General features: G+C 33.5%; 1 protein-coding gene across 1 annotated transcript in view; it reads left to right on the forward strand.

Annotated features, from left to right (window-relative positions):
- The window catches only part of DMD (dystrophin), a 2,219,276-nt gene that overhangs the window by 1,384,675 nt on the left and 811,054 nt on the right, over positions 1–23,547 (forward strand). Inside the window, exon 48 of the mRNA XM_051991017.1 lies at positions 2,380–2,544. Within this exon, the coding sequence (XP_051846977.1) occupies positions 2,380–2,544 (165 nt within the window). The remainder of the gene's footprint in view (positions 1–2,379; positions 2,545–23,547) is intronic.

Raw genomic sequence — 23,547 nt, forward strand, 5'->3', positions numbered from 1 at the left:
ACAGATTTCTAGCTTCATTTTATAGAAGTGAAAATAGTCACTTATTTCTGGTCAATATATTTCTAGCCAATCGCACTTTATTTTTAGAAGATGGAACTCTAATAGCTAAATAAATGGTGTAATAGAAAATATCCTGATAAAAAATTAGGTTAGCTTCATATATTTAACAATTGGGAGAAATAAGGTTATTATTGCTGTCAGTAGTGATAACAAAAATTTACATTTATGGAACCCTTTAAACTTTATAAAACAATTTACTTATAACTATCCTCTGAAGTGAATAGTACAGAAATTATATCCTATCTGCATTGGTCAACCATAAACTCAGGTAGGCTTAATGACCTCTCTGGTTTCATAGTTAGCATGTGACAGGAATAGGACTACAATCTAGACTTTTAGCCAACATTTCAGGTCCCTCTCTATTACCCCAAGAATTTTCTTGAAAAAGATGTTGGAGTAGTTTGCCATTTTCATCTCCAACTCATTTACAGATGAGGAAACTGAGGCAAAAAGGTTGTGACTCTCCCAGGGCCATATAGCTAGGAGTTGTCTGAAGCCATATTTGAATTCACAAAGATGAATTTTCCTGATTCCAAGTCCTGTATTCTATCTTCTGTGCCAACCAACTATGTTTGTGTATATATGAATTTACACATGAATATACATATAAAATATACATGTATACAAATATAACTGTATACAAAAATAGAAACCTATGTTTATTCATATATATTGTAGAGGGCTGCAAATAATGGGGAAACTCTGAGTACGGTATAAGACCCTTTAGCCCAGAGGAAACCCGCTGACAACATCAAGTTTGGCTCCCTATTTCTCTTGGTGTTTATACCTTTTCCTGAGAAGTCAAGGAGGGCATGACCACCTGTGTTCTACTTGAAGCAAGGATACTTACAGCAGAGTGTTTACTCAGTGTGATTGATGAGATAATGGTTCTCTAGTTAGCATATACTTATGCTATGGTGATGTAATGGTTTTACAGTTGGCACATGCTCAGTGTGCTGTAGGACTAATCATACTAAGATATTTAAGGGCTGAGAGGACTAGAGAGGAGAGAGTGTGTGCTTGAGCTCAGACTCAGAGACTCAGACACAGACACAGACACAGAGAAGACTCCAGACTTCAGACTCCATCCTTGACTATCTTTGTGGTGGCTCTCCTGCCTTCATCCCTTCTCCACCTAAGACCAAGGCTTGTCCAGGGAGCCTCCAGAAAGCTAGCCCGGACACTACATATATGCATACACATATATATGTATACATACAATTTGAAAATAACATAATAGTTACTTGTGCCATCTTTCCCCTTTCCTTTTATTTTGCCATAAAATGTATCCTCTACCAATCCATCACACCCTGAGTATAACCAAATTTAAAATGTTCCTGTTATTCACTATCTTGGAGATCTTGAGTGTCCAGAGGTGGAATAAGCTTGAAATTAAATCCTGACATAACCCTGATGCTTAAAGACACACATTTCCAACCTTGAAGCTGTTGTGGCCAATTAAGTAACTGTTCAATTTCTGTAGGTATCACAGAGAGACTCAGCAGGAATAAAGGGCATTAATGGATTTTTCTACATAATGGAGTTATTAAAATAGTTTTAGTTAAATAAAACTGTATGTTTGTTGCACTATGGATTTTAATTGATTTTTGTAAGTATATATCATATTTATTTAAATACACTATGGCGAGGGAAAGGATTTATTTATTTGAGAAGCCTGAGAATAACTGCGATGTTATTTATCTCTAAGTTAGCCTGTGTTTACCTTCTCCCACTCTTTTGTGTTTCTAATCCTGAATTATCTATGATTTTCATAAAGAGATGGAAGAGAACATAGGCTTCAGCCTCATGCATGCCTTCTACCTTTTTGTCCTTTCAAAATAATCGAAGCTGGTGGCTATCCTAGCAACACATGAGAAAAATGTTAGATTTAGTTTTCATTTAAAGACTTTAGCTCAAATTAATTCATTTGGGAGTGAGATTTATATTTCTCTTATTAAAATCAAATAACTTGTCTCTAGAAAGCCACTCATTGAACCCTTCAGTGTTTAATTTTTAATTTCTGAAATTGGATCAGTATTTATCTATCTTGAAGTTGTCCTAAAACAGGATTAATGAAAGATGTCTGATATATGAATATCAAATGCTAACATGGAAAATATGTTAATATTATTCCAATGTATGCTATTAAAATGCTGAATAGTAATTTGACTACTTAGAAGGTAAATATTTTGATAAGGACTTTAATATTGAAATGTGTTTTTCCAGTCAATAAATTACATTGAATTAATAATACATTATGTAACCTTTAACATAATATTAAAAATTGCTGCTCATGCCATGAATCTTGTTTCCTTTCAGATTTCTAAAGAGTTACCTGAGAAACAGAAAGAAATTGAAGCTCTGCTAAAGAATTTTGTGCAGTTTGAAGAAGAGTTGCATCATTTGACATTGTGGTTGATCCCAATTAAGAGTCAATTGGAATTTTACAACCAAGCAAGCCAGACAGAGCCCTTTGATATTAAGGTAATTCTCTCTTCCATTTCTCCTTTCTCTTTTAAACTCTTGACATTTTCTTTTTCAATATCTTATCTTCTTAGGACTCAACATGTCAACTAGTTAATCTGACAAAGTACCTCAAATTAATATGTAACCTATTAATTTCTCTAATGATGGAATTTCAGATCAAGTAGGGGAAAGTGAAATGTTTCAAGTAATAAATAGCATCATAGCTCAAAAGGCATCCACTTCAACTCCTTTATTTTATAACTGAGAAAAATGATTCCCAGGGAGATTGGGTGATTCACCCACAAGGCCACATAAGCAATATGTGGCAATGCTAGTAACTGAATATAGTCAATTCAGCAAACATTTATTAACATCTCCTGTGTGTAAAGTACTGTGCTAAATACTAGGGATACCAAAGGAGGCAAAGGACAGTCTCTACCCTCAAAGAGCTTACAATTTAAGAGAGAAGAGAGGACTACATACAAACAAATATAAAGGATAAATAGGAAATAATTAACACAGGGAAGCCTCTAAAATTAAGAATAATTGGAAAAGGCTTCCAATAAAAGATGGAATTTAAATTGGAACTTAAAAGAAGCCCAGGGAGATCAGTAGTTGGAATGGAGGGGAGATAGATTTCCAGGTATGGGAAGCAACTGAAAAGAATGCCTCCATGAAATGGAGGGTCTTGTTCATAGAACAGCCAAGAGAACAGTGTCACTGAAATAAAGAATATCTTTAGGGGGAGAATAAGGTGTAAGAAGACCGGAACTTCTTACAGAAGACTAGCTTATGAAAAGTTTTAGATGCCAACAGAACATTTTATATTTGATATTAGAAGCAATAAGGAACCACAGAGTTTATTGGGCAGTGGTGGGAGAGAGATGGGAGTTGATACAATCAGACCTGTTCTTTATAAAAATCAATTTATATTTTGCAGTGGGGAGAGACTTAAGACAGGCAAATCCACCAGCATACTCTTGCAGTAATCCAGGAAAGACTTGATGAGGGCCTGAATGGTGGCAGTGTCAGAGCAGAGCATATATATATATATATATGATATTACAAAGGTCAAATCAGTAGGATTGATGGGGGTAGGAGGTGAGAAATAAGATAGTGAAAAATTCAGGATGATAACACAATTCAAATTGGGAGTCTGAGTGTCTGAGACAATGGCATTGCATTCTCTATAGCCTAGCTTCTTAAAATGTGGTACTTGATCCTATGTGGATTCTTATACCTGAATGTGAGGGTTGAAAAATTTTGATTTTTTAAAATCAGCATAGGTTTGATCTGTATATGATATATATATCTATATTATATACCTGTATACTTAGGGTCATAGAAATATTTCAACCAAGAGAGAAATATACATTATATGTCAGCCATATTAATATTATTTTAGATGTATATAGATTCATATATGTGTGTGGATAAAAATATACATAAGGTATGTATAATGTACATATAACAAATCTATATGATATACATATACATATAACATGAATATGCATAAATATATCTGCTTAACTGTAGCCTGATTGGGGAGGTAGTAGGATAAAGTAAAAAGTGTATAGTAGAGAACAAAATAAAATCTACAAGGAAATAAAGATGGACAATTATGAATACAAGGTTTTCTGTTATTATACATACTTTCTTGAGATGGAAATTTATTGCTACATATTTTGAATACTCCCTTATGTTCTGCTAGGCACATGACAATGTTTTTCTTTTTCTTTATCTACTTTTCACTTTCTATTTTGTATTTTAACTTTAAATTTAAAAAAATTAAAAATTTCTCAACTGAAAAGGTCATTAGTAGAAAAAGTTGAAGACCATCTAGTAATGTATGTGTGTAATGACGATGGTAGGAGACATAAGAAGGTTTAGAGGAAAGATAATGAGTTCAAGTTTTGGGGTATATTGTGTTTAATATGTCTACTGGAATACAGTTCAAGATGTCTATTGAACAAATAGTTTGAGATGTCTGAAAGGTAGTTGAAGATGTTAAATTGGAAATCAGCAAAGTTTGAAGCAGTGTAGGAAGAAGAGAGAATCTCTTATCAGCAAAGACATGGCAATTAATTCCATGAGAATTGATGAAATCACTTAATGATGTAATTTAGAGGGAGAAGAAAAGAGAATCCAGAACAGAACACTGAGATCTTGCTTTATGTTATAAAATGAAAAATCTTTTGACTCATGTTTTGTACATTTTTTATAAACATGACTACCTGAATCTCAAAGACAAAGTCATATTTCTACTTTAAAATATAAGCAAAAAGTAATATATAAGTTGAATCACATCCTGTAAGCTTATGTGCAATTAACAAATACCTATACTTATATATTTAAAATAAAAAATGATTTTTGAAGCAAGATTTGAAACCAAAGGAGGCGCCTAAGACAATGGGGTGCCTCTTAATTCATTTATTGCACTTTCTTTTTAAAAATAGTACTTTTACCCCAATTGTATATCAAAAACATTTTAAACATTTCTCTTTACAACATTTTGAGTTCCAGATTTTTCTTTCTCCTTCCTTCCTCTCTCCTCTTCCTAAAATATTAGGCAATTTGATATAGGTTATGGCTGTGCAAATTATGTAAAATATATTTTCATATTAGTCATATTTGTGAAAAAAATCAAAAGAAAATAAAACATGAAAAAATAAAGTGAAAAAAATTCTCTTCAATTTGCATTCAGAATCCATTATTCTTAATCTGAATGTAGAAAGCAATTTTTTTTTTAATCATGGATTCTTTGTACTTGTGTTTGACAGTTGTATTGTTGAGAAAAGCCAAACCATTAATAACTGATCATCATTAAGTGTTGCTGATATAGTGTATGTTTTCCTTTGCATTAATTCATACAAGTCTTTCAAAGTTTTTTTGAATTCTGGCTGCTCATCATTTCTTATTGCACAAAAATATTTCATTACATTCATATAATACAGCTTATTCAGCCATTCCCCCACCAATGGGCATTATCTTGATTTCCAATACTTTGCCACCATGAAAAGGGCTGCTATAAATATTTTTGCACATATAGAACTTTTCCTCTTTTTTTAATAATCTCTTTGGGATTCAAACCTAGTAGTGGTATTGCTGGATTAAAGGAAATGCACAGTTTGGTTGCCCTTTAAACTTAATTCCAAATTGTTCTCCAGAATGGTGGTTAAGTTTACAACTCTACCAACAATGCATTTAGTGTCTCAATTTTTCCATATTATCTCCAGATGCTTCTTAATTAACTACAGTTTTATAGTTTTCCAAAATGATGTAGTGTCTGCTCTAGATATTGAAAAGCAGTCATGGATCTCGCCTTACATGTCTTCATAAACTACTGCCCATGATGCATTGCTACTTTATAGTAATAGTCATTCTCAATTACTTAGTCACCTTACCTTATCCAAGATAGAAGTGTAATAATGGTTTTAGAGTAGAGGTAAAATAATTTCTTGTTGCTTCACTTCATTCACTTATTTTTCTATGAAGGAGAATTCTGGAGGCCTGGTCTTTATTTTCAAGTACTAAATCTCTAAACTTCTACTTGTTTCTTTTATGGCTTTTTCAACTTTAAGCATCATGAATTTTAAAATTTATACTTATAGACTTTTCCAGCTATTTTATTCTATGTTCAAAACTGAAAAGAACAAAAATTCTATCTGGTAACCCCTGAGTTTCTCCCTCAACTCCCTGATCACTAACTTCTAGTCAGTATGTGACTGAGTAACTAAGTTATGAACTTAGGCAGTGCTTAAGATCTCCAGTTTCTAGCTTTGTTCTTCCTCCAATAAATAATTAATGCTGCATCAAGTCTTTGCTGTGAGGAGTCCTGCAGTTTTATTTACTTTGGTTATTTTACAGCTTACCTCTATCCTTTGCTTAAGCAAAGGACTTTTTAAAGAGGCTTGGCTCTGGAGTATACTTGCTGAGCTTTACCATCTGAAACATCACTTCAGTGTATAGAACACAACAATGTTTTAAACAATTACAAAAAAAAAAATCTCATTCAGAGTAGTGAAAGTTATTAGTTTTAAATCTTGAAAACTGGTTATCATGAAAAATATAGATAATTTAAAATAAACAAGTCTATCATCCGTCCTCTCCCCTTTTCTCCCCAACTGTAAAGTTGGGCAACTTTAATGAAAAGATGGGAGGAAGCAGTATCTGCTTCAAGAACTTGGTTAGGGGAGTGAAGCTCTGTGATAGGCAGCCTGAGACATTTTATTTTTCTCTAACCAGACCCTGAAAACCTGTCAGAAAAATCTGTGTTATCTATGGTCAGTCTCAACTTTTTCTGTTTGGCTAATGAAATGAAACTAGTTATGTCATGAAGTCCTTCCTCCCCATCCCTAAAAAACATTGTTTATCCTAAAATGAAAATTGACCTCCCATCTCTAGTTGATGCAATTTAATCCTGAAACTTCCTATTCAGGAAATATTACATGTAGTGATATGCATCATAAAAATCAAGATAGGGAACTTGCAAAAAAAATGAGCAACCAAATGCAGGATATCATGAGTGTAAAGATTTGGTGTAATCATAGCAAAAACCTATCAATCAGCATGCTGAAGTCAGTGCTTTAGATTTTAATTTTAAATATGCATTCAATTTAGATTTTTAAGTGTTCTGATTTCATATTTATGAAATTAATTGATGAATGTTGCAATCTATGGATTGCTTAAAATTCTTAAAAGTGAACTTACATTTTTAATTTTTACTAAATACTACCAACAATCAGCAGGAGTTAGTATTTATCTGGCATAAAACTCTAATTACTGCTTTCTTAACTTTGTATTAAAACGGGATGGGTGGGAATCATATAATGTTAATGTCAGATTCACTGATTGGAATCCTTTCATATTTATGCCACTGAAACCCTTCTTTTTCCCCCCTCCTTGTATAATGATTTTTCCTCTGGTGTATATAAATAAAAATGACATGCTGCCCTGCAGGTTTCTCTTTGAAATGTAAGAATAGTAATTACACATAACTGCAAATGCTCCCTGAACATCACCAAAAGGCATGATTATAGTTATTGAAAGCCAAAGCAGCTAGGCAATATAAAGCACCCCCTAGTGAGTTCGCTTAGATGAGAGTATTTCTACCATTGACTTTTCAGAAGTCAATGTCATCTCTTAGTTGGTTTGGCCTAAGGTAATTCATGAGCATGTTAATTGTGATGATTTGGTAGACAAATACGAGTGACACATTAAACTACAGTATCAGATATAGTACCTTTATTTTATTTTTGGAATAAGAAAATCAAGAAAAGATATCCACCTTATTCAGAGTCTTTCCTGTGGAGGTTTACAAGAAGACAAGCACAAGGATTATGCTAAGGGAGAAAGTGTATGTGTATATAAACATACATATATTCACATATATGCATAAATGTGTGCTTGTTCATTACTGTGCGTATAAGTATACATATATGTGTATATACACAAATAGACACATGTATACAAGTGTGTGTATGAAAGAGGGGAGAGGGAGAGAAGGAAGAAGGGAAAGGAGAAAGAGGGAGGAGAGAGAGAGCAGAGAGGAAGAAAGAGGAAAAGGGAGAAAAGGAGAAAGAGGGAAAGGGGGACAGAGAGAGAGGGAGAGAACAAGGGAAAGAAGAAAAGGGAGAGAGAGGGAGAGGGAAGAAGGGAGAGACACTGATGGATGGAATACTTACATTGCTAACATGACGGATCACTGAAGTACCAAAGTTTGCCATAGAGAGAAAAATATTGGACTTGAAGGAAGTCAGAGAAGCAAAGAAAGAGAGCATTTTATATATAGACAAGAACCTGTAAAAATACAGGAGTTGGAAGATAAAATGAAATACAGAAGGAACAGGAAGGAAGCTAGTGTCACTTGATTACAAAGTTGATGTAGGGGAGTAAAATATAGGAAAACTGGAAAAGTAGAAAGGATCCCAATTATAAATGACTTTTAAAATAAAAGGATTTTGTATATGACCATGGAGGCACTGGGGAGTCATTAGAGTTTATTAAATGGGAGAAGAGGAAAGGTTAGCTATTAGATTTTATTATATTAGAGGTATCAAATGGTCAGACTTTCACTTTAAGAAGATCACTCTTTTTAACTAGTTAGAAGATGAATATGAGTGTATAGAGACCAGATAGAGAGATCAACAGAAGGGTGCTAAAATAGATCAGACATGAGGTGATAAAGACCTACAATAGGATGGAAGACAAGCATACTAGGGATGCTCTAAAGGATTGTACTTATTGGCCAGTCCTCATTAAATTTAACTATTTATTCCATATTGTTTTATTGATGGTTTAATAGTAAAATCGTAAGAAGATGTCAGAAGGAAGTTTAAGAAGATAGCAAGGTAAAGTTTTGTTTTGTTATTTTATTTTTATATAAGTATAAAGAGAACCAAATTATGTAAATAGAGAATAGGGAAGGATCCAGTAAGAGAATATTAAAATGAGAAAAGAATAATTAATTAGACAAACTCTCAGAAGAGGTAATAATTGATGGATTCAAGGGCAGAAATAGAGAAATTATCCTTTCTAAGGAGACTAGAAATGCTGTAAGATTTATAAGTACAGATAAGAGAAAACAAGGAAGTAATAGTTCTGTTATACCTTCTCCTGGTCAGATTACATCTGGTGTGGCATTTTCAGTTCTAAACACATTTTAGAAAATGCATTGGTAATCTGGAAACTTTTTAGAGGACAGTGATCAGGATGATAAACAGTCTTGAGATCATGGTGTAAGAGAATCAATTGAAAATACTGAGATTTAACTTGAAAAAATAGGAAACATTAGGGAACATCATTGTTCTCTTCAAGTATTTACAAGACTTTTAAGTAAAAAGGGGGCTAGACTTTCTATGCTTGTTCAAACATTACAGAAATAGGAATCATGGGTGCAAGCTGCAAAGAAGAAAACAGATTTTATGAAGAAATAATTAACTAAAATTAAAGTTAAACTGAATGAACTGCCTCAGAAGGCAGTAATTTCCACATATCTTTAAATGAAGACTGGATGTCCATTTGTTAGGAATTATATAAAAAGCATTCTCCATTGGATTTGGGCATATTTCATTCTGTAAATTTTTATTATTATTAATGTTTCTGAATTTAAATAAATTTGAAATAGCCATTTTTCTAGTTAACAAAATATATTACTTGATAAGTGGAAAAATACAAAAATTTTTAATTCTTGATAGTCAAAGTTCAATGAAAAGACTAAACTCTGTCAAAAGATGATAATACCCAATGTGTATGTTTGATTAACTGTCAGCACTGAAGTGGAAAGTATATAGCATCTGTCCATAATGGCCAAAGCAGAACAGCTACTCTAAGATAATCATGTTGAATATGTCTGTTTTACACTATGAAAACCACCTTCTCTGACAACTTGGCTGGGTTTGTGCAATACACGGTAGTATATTTTTGATGATCTTCCAATGTGCAATGAAATGCAATGCAGAAATTAGAATAGTGGGAGGTGAGAAATGAAGGAATGAGAAGTAATCATCACCCAAAACTCATAGAATTTAAGATTTAGAAGAGATTTTAGAAGTTATCTAGTCAGTACATAAGTTTGTGTGGAAGGAGAGGTGATTCCTTTGGAATTTGGTGAAGCCTCTGGACTCCTCAGTTTTAAATACATAAACTAAAACTCATAAATTATATTGAAATACATACATATATGTAGATAAACATACATATATTCATAAACACACATATGTGCATGCGTACAGATATATGTGTATATATCTGTATATATGTGTATATGCATATATAATTTTTAAACAAAATTCATGAACTCATGAATTAGCATAAATATAGTTGAAGCAAAATAACCACCGTAGGAAATAATCATCTAAACTCCATTTGGTAACCCCCAGTAATAGAAAGAATATAAATTTATCAGTTATATTTATGTAGTATATTTTATGTAGCAGTGAAGAGCTAACACCTTCACTGAGCACTCAGGTTGAAGCCAGATGAAGCAGGATATAATGAGATGCTCCACAGCAATGTCTGTAATAGAGCCATTTCTACTGCTACATAAGACATTTTTCCTTATGGTAAGTTAAATTTATTTTTCTGTTATCTCACCCATTCATTTACCCTCACTATTGCTTTCTGGTTACAAACAAAACCCATATTATAATCCTTGAAATATTTATTTATATATAGTATTCCCTAAGTCTTCATTTTGGTAGAGTAAAAGGTCCTTTCTTTCAGCCAATCTTTTTTAATGTGATGGTATGGAACATATTCCTTTGTAGCAAGATACACATTCCTTTGTGCTTCTCAAAATAATGTTCTGTACTCTTACAAATAACATCACTCTCTGAGTATTCAAGTAGGAGAAAGGTAGGAAAACTACCTTTTGTTTTCAAATAACTCTTTATTTGGTATTATCAATGTAACCACTTCTTTCACATATCACATGACTTGGAGTAGACTTGACTGACAGGTGAAAAAAAATAAGAGTATTATCAGAATGAATTTAACAAAGAATTGTTTGAACTAATATTTTATCCAGAGAAATAAATGATATAGGAAAGGAGAAGTTTGAAATTTTAAAATCTTTAAAGAAGTTGTTATGTTGCTTTGGGGAAAATCAAGTCTTGAATGTGGGAACATCCAAAAAACTGCTTCCAGGTATTTTGTGGGTCCTCATCCACTCAAAACGTATGCTAGAGCCTCCTCTGATGTTACTAGGAGAGAATAAAAATTAGTTCAAATCAAAGTTATTAAATGAAATGGCAAAAGATTACTTTCAATAATTTTTCCCCTAGAAATCCAGAGACATTTTCCCACTAATACATAGAATGTGAAGATTTGGAATATACATAGAGACACACATAAATAGGGAACACATTAATAGATCACAGACTTGAAGTGACACCTTACACCTTTAAAACTGCAAGCCTAGCAGTGTTTTCTTGTGATACCTTCAGTTGTACCTTCTCCCTAATGGTTTTAAATGGGTGTCTCTGTTGGACGGTATTGCTGTTTTTTTCAGGCACTGTCCAATAAGTTTATGGTTAATGCTGGATGGCTCTATTACAGACATTGCTGTGGAACATCTCATTATATCCTGCTTCATCTGGCTTCAACCTGAGTGCTCAGTGAAGGTGTTAGCTCTTCAGCACAAAAAGAAGAATGGGTTCTAGCATCTTTCTTTTTGTTTAGACCCAAGTTTAAGCTTCAGCTCATTTAGAGATATAGGCTCTTCACACACCTACTATAGAACTAGGGCACATCTTTCAGATACTCAAGAGTTCTAAGCTATCAGTTCCCAATCCTTGTTAACAGTAAGAATTTTTCTCTCTTATTCTAAAAAAGAAAATCTTTAACTCCTGGTGTCAAGCTCTTTTGGTCAAAAAAACAGAGAGCCAAAGTTGTTAAATACCTAATACATTTCATCTATCTTTGAACTTTATTTATTTACTTATTTTGCTGAGAGGACCAGAGGATCACAAATTTAGAGATAGTTCTAGACTTTTGAGTTCAGCATATTTTTCAGATAAGGATAGTGAAATTCAGAGTTTAAGTGACCTGCCCAGAATTATACAGCTAGCAAATGTATAAGGTTGGATTCCAACTCATAGCTTTCTGATTCCAAATTCCACATTCTTTGTATTATACCATTTAACTATTCTGTCCTTGTTTCAATCCTTATCTGAGTTAGGCTTAAAGAGTCTTTACTTTAAATGGCAGACTAATTTATGATGGCATCCTGAATCTTTTTAGAATCATTTCCGAGTCTTTCCTTCCAAGAATATCTGCTCCCTGAAAATGAAAGGAAAAGGAAAAGATGAAGAATAAAAACAAAAACAATATTCTGTTCATGGAGTTGACTGGCATCATTGATTCTACCTCAAACTTTGATAGCAAATTTTGTTTTCCAGATAATATATGTAGCAAATTTCCTATATTTTGGATTTTCTTGCAGGGGGAAAAGAAAAAAAATATATATTGGGAATCAAGAGACATATTTTTGCCTTTAATTAGCTGTGTGATTTAGGACTAACAGCTTAACTTATGGATCTTCAGTTATAGAATGAATGCCTTTAACTAGGATATCTTTAATTCTTGTATTCTGTGATTCTCTTATACCCAAAGCTATTGAATTATCATGCACATTTTTTAAAAAATCTCCCTTACCTCTTAGAAAGATAAAGCATTATCAGAATTCTGGTCATTTCTCTAAAATTATGTAGGTTATTAGATACATTTATTATGTGCATTTGGTCATTATAAGGTTCATGGTTATCCATTCCTTGGTTTTTTTAATTCATTTATAATTTAAACCATGAAAAACCTCATTGTAGCATTTCACTGGGAGAAGAATTTGTCATATATCAGGAAGTAAAGTGAATAGAGTGCTTTACATCTTTATTCATAAGACCAAATCATGGAAAGATAAATGTTAAAGCCAAAAAAAGTGCTACAAGGATGAACTGCTATCCAAAGATTGACTTAAAAACAACATACAGGCCAAGGATAAAGCAAAGAATCTATTCTTAGTTTATCTCTCTCCAGCTCTGCCACTGTAGTATTCTTATCAAGACTGAAAGTGGAAACTAAGATAGAAATAAATATAAATACTTTAAACTCTGTCATATGTGTATTCTAACTTGTATGTACATATATATGTATATATACACATATATACATACATACATGTTTATGTGTATCGGATTTAAGAGTGTTCAGCAAAGACTAGTATCTCTGGTGTGAGAGCTTACTTAGCCTATTTCAGGGCTCCTTTACATCTTTGCATACACCTAATTTACCTAATTCTCACCTGTGACTCCAAGAAGTTATAGCATGTGCAGTGGCTACAGCCCACAAAATCATTTTGGGAGATGTGCTAAACCAGTTTAAGGGTAACCAAGGAGTCTCAAACCCATCAATGAGACAAAGAATGGCTACCCCCAAGCATATAAAGACTTTGCATGGAAGAATGGACAGGTAAGAACAATGGCCCCAAATGTGCCATGAAGTACTTCAAACTTGCTTAGACATTCAAGATGCCAGGTTCATCTATTGCCTCCCAAGCCATTACCAGTCATCTTGACTTTTGCTTATTACTAGATTCTGATGGTCCTGAGAAAGTACAACTCTGCCTTAATTAAATCCAATTTGTGAGTCAAAGAGTAATGTCTATGTTTTATCATTTTTGTCTACCTCAAAGTCCTGTGGTAACAGGCAAGTGCTGAAGTACAGATACATTGGAAGCCATAGTCACAACCTCGCACAGAGGCAATCCAAGCTATAGGATTGTCTTCTTACTGACCAAAAGAAGCAATAACAGTCAGCATCCTCCATCCCTAGGTATCTGAGCAGCCTTTTAAGACCATATTGATCACCTTCTGGGGTGAAGAAAGGGCTAGAATAGGTGCCCTAAAATTGTCTTCTTTAACTAACTCTGGCCTGATTACTCTAGTAGGTAGGAAGTCTATCCTGCAGTAGAAATACAGAAAAAAAAATGTACAAAAACATTTTCAAGGATGAATCCACTCATCATTGGTACATGGCATTTGTGAAAGTTAATGGATAACATGAAATCCAACAGACCTGAAAAACAAACAGCTCTTACTATGAGAGAACTCATCAGATATCCAAATAGTAACCCTGAGTTAAACAAGGCTGGCAAATGAAGGCAAATGAAGTCAGTTGAATACATGTTTTTCTGGAGATGCCACAATGAACAGGAGTGTAGTGAAGTAGCATAAATTTTGCGATCAAAAATAATCTAGTCAGAAAGTTTCTATGTTTCCCAAAAGGAATGAATCACAAGTTCACAATAACACAATTGCTGCTTGCAAGAAAGTACCACACCACACCAGTGCATATACTACCCCCATAATGGATCCTGATAAGGTCAAAGAAAATTTTTTATTTAGACCTGGAGACCCTCATCCTCAATGTGTTAAAAGAGGACAAGCTTATAATTCTGGATAATTTTGATGCCAGACTATCAGACTTGCTCCTGAAGACTTGGTCTCATGATCTTCTCATCACAATATTATCTTCCATTTACCTAAATGTTGTAAAACTTTGTAGATGCACCCTTGCAACAAACATTGGTATTAAATAGACTAGGTCATTATGAGGAAAAGAGACAGACAAGATGTGAAAGTGATGAAGGCTATGTAAGACAGAGAATGCTGAGCTTATAATAGATGTGTGCTCTCCAAACTAAACATTTTCATTTAATAAAAGTTGTAGTCCAAGTTAAGATGACTACCAGAAACCTTAATTTCAATAGACTGGAGCAATTCTCTAGGTATGAACAGTTCATTGCTAACTTGAAGGAAAAGCTAAAACTAGAACAAATTAGCAACATTGGAGCAGAAAAGGAGCAAGCATCTTTAAGAGATATAGTGTACCATAGGGCATTTATTCATCTAGCAAGAACATTCACAATCAAGATTGATTTGAGGAAAGTTATGGAAAAATTAAGAAGCTGCTAAATGAAAAACGAGAACTCCACAGAATTTACCAGCAAATAAATTCATCCATCTCTAAAATGGCAGCATTTAATTCCATCAAAAGTAAACTTCAAATGAATCTCAGAGAGAGACAGGATTCTTGGCTCAGTGAGAAAGCAGATGAAACTCAGTACGATGTTGATAGTAACAATCCAAAGTACCTTTGTGATACTCTAAAGACTATTTATAGTCCAAAACCAAAGTACAGCTCAACTACGTGGTGCTGATGGAGCCACATTGATTACAGATGAGGACATTATCCTAGAAAGAGAGGCTGAAATTTCTATAGTGTTCTCAAAATACTGTCATCAGAAAGTAATTGGCTATATGCCTTGGAATGAAATCTGTCTCTCTCTAACCAAATTTTCAATTGATGAAGAAGTTTTAAAAGCCACTGGGTTCTTTTCATGTAACAAAGTGCCTGGTGCTGATTCTAGTCTAGCAAAAATTTACAAGACAGAGGGTAAACTGGTCATAACAAAAGCTAATTAAAATTTTCCAGGTTAAATAACAAGAGGAATGTATTCCTGAGGAGTTCAAGGTTTATCCATTGTCCATCTCTATAAATAAGTTGTCCCGTGATAAACATAGAACAGGGTTGTATCTCCCTTAGTTATTACTGGCAAGATTCTTAATACAGTTCTCCTTAATAGGCTAAAACTTCAAATGGAAGATTGTCATCTCCCCAAAAGCCAGTGTGCCTTCAGATAGGGCTGAGTAATGGTTGACATGGTACTTGCTGCCAGACATATCCAGAAGAAATGCCAGGAGCAGAAAAAAAGGACTGTATAAAACATTCATCCATCCATCTGATAAAGGCTTTTGATGTTGTTATGAGAACTTGTGAAAAATCGTGGCAAATTTTGGTTTCCTGGAGAAATTCATCAGTATTGTATGTCAGTTTCACGATGGCATGCTTGCCTGGCTTCAAAATAATGGATGATGGTCTCAAAATTTCCCAGTTACCAAGGAAGCAAAGCAAGGCTATTTGCCTGCTCTCATGCTTTTTAGCATGATGTTTTCAGTAATGTTATCAGATATCTTCAGAAAGGACAAAAATAACATCAAAATTAGCTACTACAGTGATGTTAAATTATTTAACTTGAAAAGACTACAATCCAAGACTAAAGTAGAGAGAGAGTTGGTCCTGACTTTTTTGTTCACAGATTATTGTACACTTAATACAGCCTCTAAGACTGATATGCAACAAGTTATAGATTGATTCTCTGGAACTTGTGCTAATTTTGGCCTAACAATTAACACTAAGAAAACATAGGCTTCTCAACCATCCAGGACTACATCATTTATACATAGAACCATTAGTTATAATAAATGGAGAAATTTTGAATGCTCCCCATTGTGAGACAGAAGAGGCATTAGATTGCCTACCCAATTGAAGGTCCATAGAGCTATTAGGCTGATCTACTTTTCGGTATGCCTTTGAAACCTGTGTATCAGCACCATTCCAAGAAACTGAATTGCTTCCATTTGGATTGTTTTAGGAAGATTCTGAAGATTACCTGGCAAGATAAGATTTAGAACAATGAGTTCCTTTCTGGAGCTGAACTATCAAACATTCAGTTCTGGTGCAGAGAACATAATTCTGATGGACTGCCTATGTTGTTTGAATATCAAATATATATTTACCTAAAAGACTATTTTAAGGAAAGCACACAGAAGGCAAGCACTCACATGCTGGTCAGAAGAACTAATATAACAACACACTGGAATTGACTATAAGACTATGAGATACAGAACTGCCCTACATGGCATGCCTCTATCAAAAAAGACACTGTACACTATGAGTGAAACACAATTGTAGCAGCTCAAAGGAAATGTGAGATGCACAAATTTAGAGACATCTCCACCCTAAATGTTTATGTGAACTATTTTTGCTTGACCTACAGCAAAGTCTTCTGAGCTTGTATTGATCTGATCAACCACAGACAGATACAGTCAACTTTGACTGCAACATAGTGATATCATATGGTCCTTTTCAAGAACAAAAGATAATACCCATGTTGGATTGTGTGTGTGTGTGTGTGTGTGTGATCAAACGTAGGTATCCACTAGGCAGTTTGGCAAGATAGAACTAGAGTATATAGAGAGATTATAGCTCATAGGAGCATAGATGTTGAGCTAAAAAGGCTCAGAGAATTTATCTTGTCTTTTTTTTTTTTTTACCTACTCCACCTACTAATTTATCTCCTATCACCTTTCCCCCTTCTCTTAGTAGTAATTTTCTAATCCATTCCACCCACCAACTTATCTTCTATCACTCCTTCCCCCTTTCTCTTTTCTAGTGTTTCTATATTTCATTCTATCATGGCCCTCCCTTTTCTTTCATTTTTCTCCTCCTACTTCTTTATAGGAGTAAATAAATTTCTATACCCAACTGAATGATTAAGTTATTCCCTCTTAGAGTTCAGACTGATGAGCTCAAGCTTCAGAAGCTGTTCATCCCTCTCCCTTTTCCCCCTAGATTGTAATAGGTCTTTTGAGCCTCTTGGTGTGAACTAATTATCCCATTTTATTTCCTATTTCCTCTTTTCCCAGTAGAGCTCTTTTTCCACCTCTTAAAGTATTTTTCTTTGATGTCATCATATCAGAATCCATTCACACCCTCAGGCCATGTGATGTCCCCCTTTGTTTGACCTAGTATCAGATACAGTTATCAAGAGTTACAGATATTATTTTAATATCTAGGGATGTTAAACCTTTAAATAATATATATTTCCCCCCTGTTTACCTGTCTATGCTTCTCTTGAATCCTGTGATTGTAGATTACATTTTCTGTTTAATTCTGTTTTTTTCAATAGAAATGATTGACAGTCTCTTACTTCCTTGAAGCTCCATCTCCTCCCCTGAAAGATGATCCTGAATCTTAGTGGGTAGTTAATTCTTGATTGTAACCCCAAGTCCGTCGCCTTCCAGAATATTGTATTCCAAGTCTTCTGATCCTTTATTGTAGAAGCTGCCAGATCAGGGTAATCTTGACTGTTGCTTCTTGATATTTGAATTTTTTTTTCTGACAGCTTGCAGTATTTTTTTCTTGAGATTATAGTTTTGCAACAATGATCCTTGGGATTTTCCTTGTGGGACCTCTTTCCAGAGGTGACCTATGGATTCTTTCAAGGAGTATTTCCCTTCTGTTTCTAGAATATTGGGGCAGTTTAATAACCTCTTGTAGAATGCTATCCAGGATCTTTTTTTGGTAATGGCCTTCAGGTAGGTGAATAATTTTTAAATTGTCTCTTCTAAATTATTTTCCAGGTTGGTTAAAGTTTTGTCAATGAAAATTTCACATTTTCTTCCATTTTTTTTTTTTTTTAGTTTGACTTATTTTTGCTGTCTCACAAATTCATTAGCTTCCACTTGCCCTGTTTTAGTTTTTAATGTGTGATTTTCTCTAGTTATTTTTTTGTATCTCTTTTTCCATTTGGTTTATTCTACTGTTTAAATAGTTGTTTTCTTTAGACAATTTTTTCTATTCTTTTCCAAACTATTTCCTACATACCTCTGATTTATTTTCTCATTTTTTTTCTTCTAGCTATCTTATTTGCCTTTTGAAGTCTTTTATGAGTACTTCCAAGATTTTTCTTTTTTTTTTTTTTTTAAGGCGGTTGGGGTTTTACGTGACTTGCCCAAGGTCACACAGCTGGGAAGTATCAAGTATCTGAGCTCACATCCTCCTGACTTCAGGGCTGGTATTCTATCTACTGCGCCACTTAGCTGCCCCTAAGAAGCCTCTTCTTGAGCTTGAGATAAAGCCCAATTTATCTCACTCTTTGAGATTTCTTCTGTGGACATTCTGTCCTAATTTTAATTTGTATTGGTCTGCCCTGTCACCATAGTAGCTTTCTATGGTCAAGGTTCTTTTCTGTTTTTTGCTCATTTTCTTTCCTTTTCTTTTGGTATTTTCTCTTTTTTTTTTTTATTTTTTATTTTTAAAGTATTGCTCTGCTTCTGGGGTAAAAGGGCCCTGTCCCATGCTTCTTATGCAGCTCTGAGCCTTGGCTTTGAGCACAGCACCCTTTTGTGTTTATAGGGAGTAGTTTTGCCTGCTCTGGAACCAGCCTGGTTTCCCAGAATTTGCCTTCTGAGCTGAGACTGAAAGCTGCCCCACTGATCTGCTTCTCTCCTGAGTCAGGACTAAGGGTCTTAGTTGCTGATCTGCTGTCTCACCAGCTTTCCCAGAGTCCATCTGCCTGAGATGAACAGCCTTTTCACCCCAATGAGATGGCCCTTTCTTGAAGTTTTTCTAGTCTATCTTGAGCTGGAGAGGGGTTCCATTCCATCAGACTCTGTTCAGAGGCTTGGTTTCATGTGGTTTTTGAGGAAAACTGGGAGAGCTGAAGCAGCTTCCTAATTTTACTATTTTGGCAATCTTACTTTCTACCTCATTTTGTAAAGTGTTGTTGCTAAGTCAGTTTTTAGCCACGTTCTACTCTTCATGATACCATTTGAGAATTTCTTGGCAATAATACCAGAGTGTTTTGCTGTTTCCTTCTCCAGTTCAATTTGCAGATGATGAATGGAGGCAAACAGGGTTAAGTAACTTGCTCAGTGTCAGGATTACCCAGGTAATAATTTACTAACCACATGCATTATAATATGAAAAAAGACATAATTTGGACTTATTTCTTCCAAGTGTTACAAAGCAAAAGAATCATTATCAGTATGACTCAGTGTCAGATTACTGTCCCATTGAAAGGAGGGGTTGAAAGTTAGAACTTGAAGATATTATTGATCTTTAATATAATCCTTCTTGAGAATATTAAATCAGTTGAAGAATATTATCATTAACTTTGCATATCCCATTATGTTTAGTGAAGTTTCTAGCCACGGCAAAATGTAAGCAACTTGAGGGAGATCTCAGTTTTCTTGCATTTTTAATGCTTATATAATTTCAGGCTCCTTCTAAGTACTTAATAAATATTTATTGAAATGGATTAAATTTAAAATCTTATGGAAATAGTTTCTTAATAGCTTTGATAGATCAGAAAAATTATTCATCAATAATACTTTGTAATTTGACATGGATTAAACAAATGATTCAGATACAGAATTGAGAGGGAGTGATTAGATATAAATATGACAGAAAAGACCTGAGCAATAATATAACAAAAGCTGAATGTATGAAATATTTTATACTACCAATGAGAAAAAATTAATCAGCTGGATTAAAAACTATATGACAATTTATACTAAGAATGATCCATCAGCTCTAGTTAAAGATTGCATTTTGATCTCATGTGGACTTATCTTCACTAATATAGAAAACTCTTGGTCTAGAATGAATTTCCTGGAGGGTTACACAGCTAGTAATTGTTAAAGGCAGTGAACTGAAGTCCTAATGATGTCAAACAGTACCCTATCATTACTATGCCACATGGTTTATCTCTTTGGATTTACTTTGTTGTTGTTCAGTCACATATAGTTGTGTCCAACTTTTCATGATCCCATGATCTATATTATCCATGGACTTTTCTTGGAAAAGATATTGGAGTGTTTGCCATTTCCTTCTCCAGCAAATTAAGTTAAAATATAAGTAAAGTGCAAGTCCAGCCTTGCCAAGCTAATAGTGTCTGAGTCTTCAAATGAGGTCTTCCTGACTCCAGGCCCAGTGCTCTGTCCACTGAGCCACCAAATTCTGCCTTATGATACTCAAACTTAACAATTATGTTGTCTTTAAAAAAAAAAAAACACTGAAATAACTAGAAGAAATCCAAAGAAAATGATATTGTGGGAAAATGGCTAATGAATGTGAAGTAAGATTTCTATCTCCCCAGTACAATTCATGGAAAAAAATGTCGATCATTCTTCTACTTGAAAATATTCAGTAACTCAGAGAATTTTTCCTTATGCATTTGCATCATGCATCTCTGAAATCCAATCATACTGCTATTGAAGTTAAGAAAATTCCATTCCTGAAAGCAATCTGTGGCACAAACATCCTGCCAGGAAGTTTTCTTTGCCCAACCGTATAAAAATCAGTTAAAGGAAGTGAAGATTCTTAGCTTAAAGAAAAAAGACTATGAGGAAGGGAGCAGAGGGGAAGCTGCTAATAGTTTTTGACTCTTTGAAAGGCTGTAATATAGAGAAAACTTATTTTTCTTGGCTCCAAAGGGAAAAAAATAAGAGAAATGCTTGGAAGTTAAAGAGTTTTTAATTCAAAATAAGGAAATTCTTCCTAGTATTCTTTGTATTTGCATTTCATATTCTCTTAATTAAAAGGATGCAGGATATAATACCTATCAAATTATGTCACAGAGACACTTTATTATATAAGTATATTCCTTGTTAGAGCTGGTTTTATAGAAAACTTTCAAGTGAGAGCAAATTTTCAAGAGGTTTCAGTTCTCTGAACAAGGCATAAGATGGGGATTTTTAGTTGATCATAAGGAAGTAAAACTGAAAAATCTGTGAAATAAAAGTCTATGACAAGTGAAATATAAGGTAATGTAAAAAATAATTTAAAAATACAATTTTGTATTTTTATTTCTCCCCTCATTGCAGAAACTATGAGTTTTGATATTTGTTTTTCTGTCCGTTTTTAATAACTGCTCTATTTTTATTAGTTTTTTTTTAAGGGAAAAATACACTGTTTTGAATCAGTATTAATTTTTATTCCAGTTTCCAATTGGGAAGGAATTTAGGGAAAAATTGCTTTGAATAATAAATGATTGCAAATACAATATGGTAACAAATATTCATTCAATACCAATAAAAAACCTTTGAATTTTATCTAAAGTTAGATCAGTCATGAAGTCATGGAAATGATTTATAGTTTTCTTTTTTTTTCATTCAATCAAAAAATCACTATCCTAATTGCTAACTTAAAATACAAAGGATATAAGCTTACTTTGATTTGGTCCATGAATCATCATTACACCGAACATTTCTAATATCTTCATGGTAGATTTAAAGAGCCAGGTTTAACTGCTACATGAAGAATACCAGACAGTGATTTAAATCTTAATCCGTATAAGCTTCAAAGTAGGACAAACTTGACCAAATATGATAAATGTGCACTATTAGAAATGTGTCAGCATAAGTAGCAAAAAAAAGATAATCTATTCATGGGAATCATACAAAGAAATACTACCTTCATTTGTCCTCACCTCTACATACATCCAGATCTTCCAAATTTTGTTATAGCTGTCTGACTTTACTCCCACCTCCTCCCCTAATTACTTAAGTGAGTTTCTGTAGGAAGAACACATACAATAACTGAAATACATTTTTATTTGAGTAAACAAAACCCCTATCCAAACTGCTTTTAAGAATAAAAGAAAATCTGTTAAATCTGAAAGAATTCATCAACATTTTATTATATGCTATGATCTATAAAAACAGAAAGGAAAAATATATTTAAACTTTAATATTATCACACCCCGATTTATTACATTTAAATTGAAATGTACAATTATTTCATTAAAATACTTTTTTTTTCAAAACTAGTTATTTGTTTTTGTATTTATTTGACTTTTCCTCTTCAACATCTGCCAGCCCAGATTAGAATCACTAGATGTGGGTACTTTTTTTCTTTCATACTTAGTGCTTTTCATGGGACAGTTTTTTGGATTTTTTTTTTTAATGCTTTCACCTCTATTTCAAATCTCCTTTCCTTTTCTAGCTGTGTCACTTATATATAGTTAGTTAATTAGTTAATTAGTTAATTAATTACTTTCTTGTTTCTTTCCTTTCTTAGTCCAAACAAGATTTAGGAAATCCTATGTTGAAAATTTTTTCATGTGGCACCCAAATGAAAATAGTGATCTCTTTCCTCTCACTTTCTTTTCTTTGCTATCTTTCTGGCTTTTTGTTAACTGTTTTTGTTCTGAATATCCAATCTTCAGGTGTTTTTTTTTTTTTTTCATTGACTCTCAAAGTTGATTCACTATGAAAGGTTAATAGTCTCTTCTTTTTAGGACATTAACTACATTTTTAAGTTATGCAAAATGATTTGTCTTTCTTAAGCCTCTTATAATTTGCTTTTGGAGTCTTCTCAGCTATTTTTTCACAACAAAAATGTTTCAAAATCATCATTCTGTTAAAAAAAAAGTACTTTTTTCCTCATTAGTTGAACTTTGAAAAATGAATTATCTTAAGTTAGTGGAAGTTTTGGCTTTTCCTATAATCATATATTTACAGCTGGATGATTATGTAATCATATATATATAATCTATTTTGTCAAATGCTCTCTTTTTACAAAATAAATTAAGGACCAGAGGTGATGAGTGGCTCACAATCACATAGATAATGTGACAGAATCATTATTTGAACCCAAATCATGTGTTTCCAAAGCTCTTTCCACTATATTTGCAGTATCGTATTCAATAGTTTTCTTTACTTTGATAATTCTAGTGCATTGCTAACTGTAGTTCCTAGATACTGTGATTGTTCTTTGGGGTTTGTATAGTATTCTACGGAGTTTGGAGCCCTGAGTCTTTACAATCAATTGTTCATGTATCATATCTAAGGATTCTCTCTGGGCAACTGGAAACTCAATCAATCTTCTCCATGCTCC

This window comes from Antechinus flavipes, chromosome 3 (genome assembly GCF_016432865.1).
Source record: "Antechinus flavipes isolate AdamAnt ecotype Samford, QLD, Australia chromosome 3, AdamAnt_v2, whole genome shotgun sequence".
NCBI classification, from domain to species: domain Eukaryota; kingdom Metazoa; phylum Chordata; class Mammalia; order Dasyuromorphia; family Dasyuridae; genus Antechinus; species Antechinus flavipes.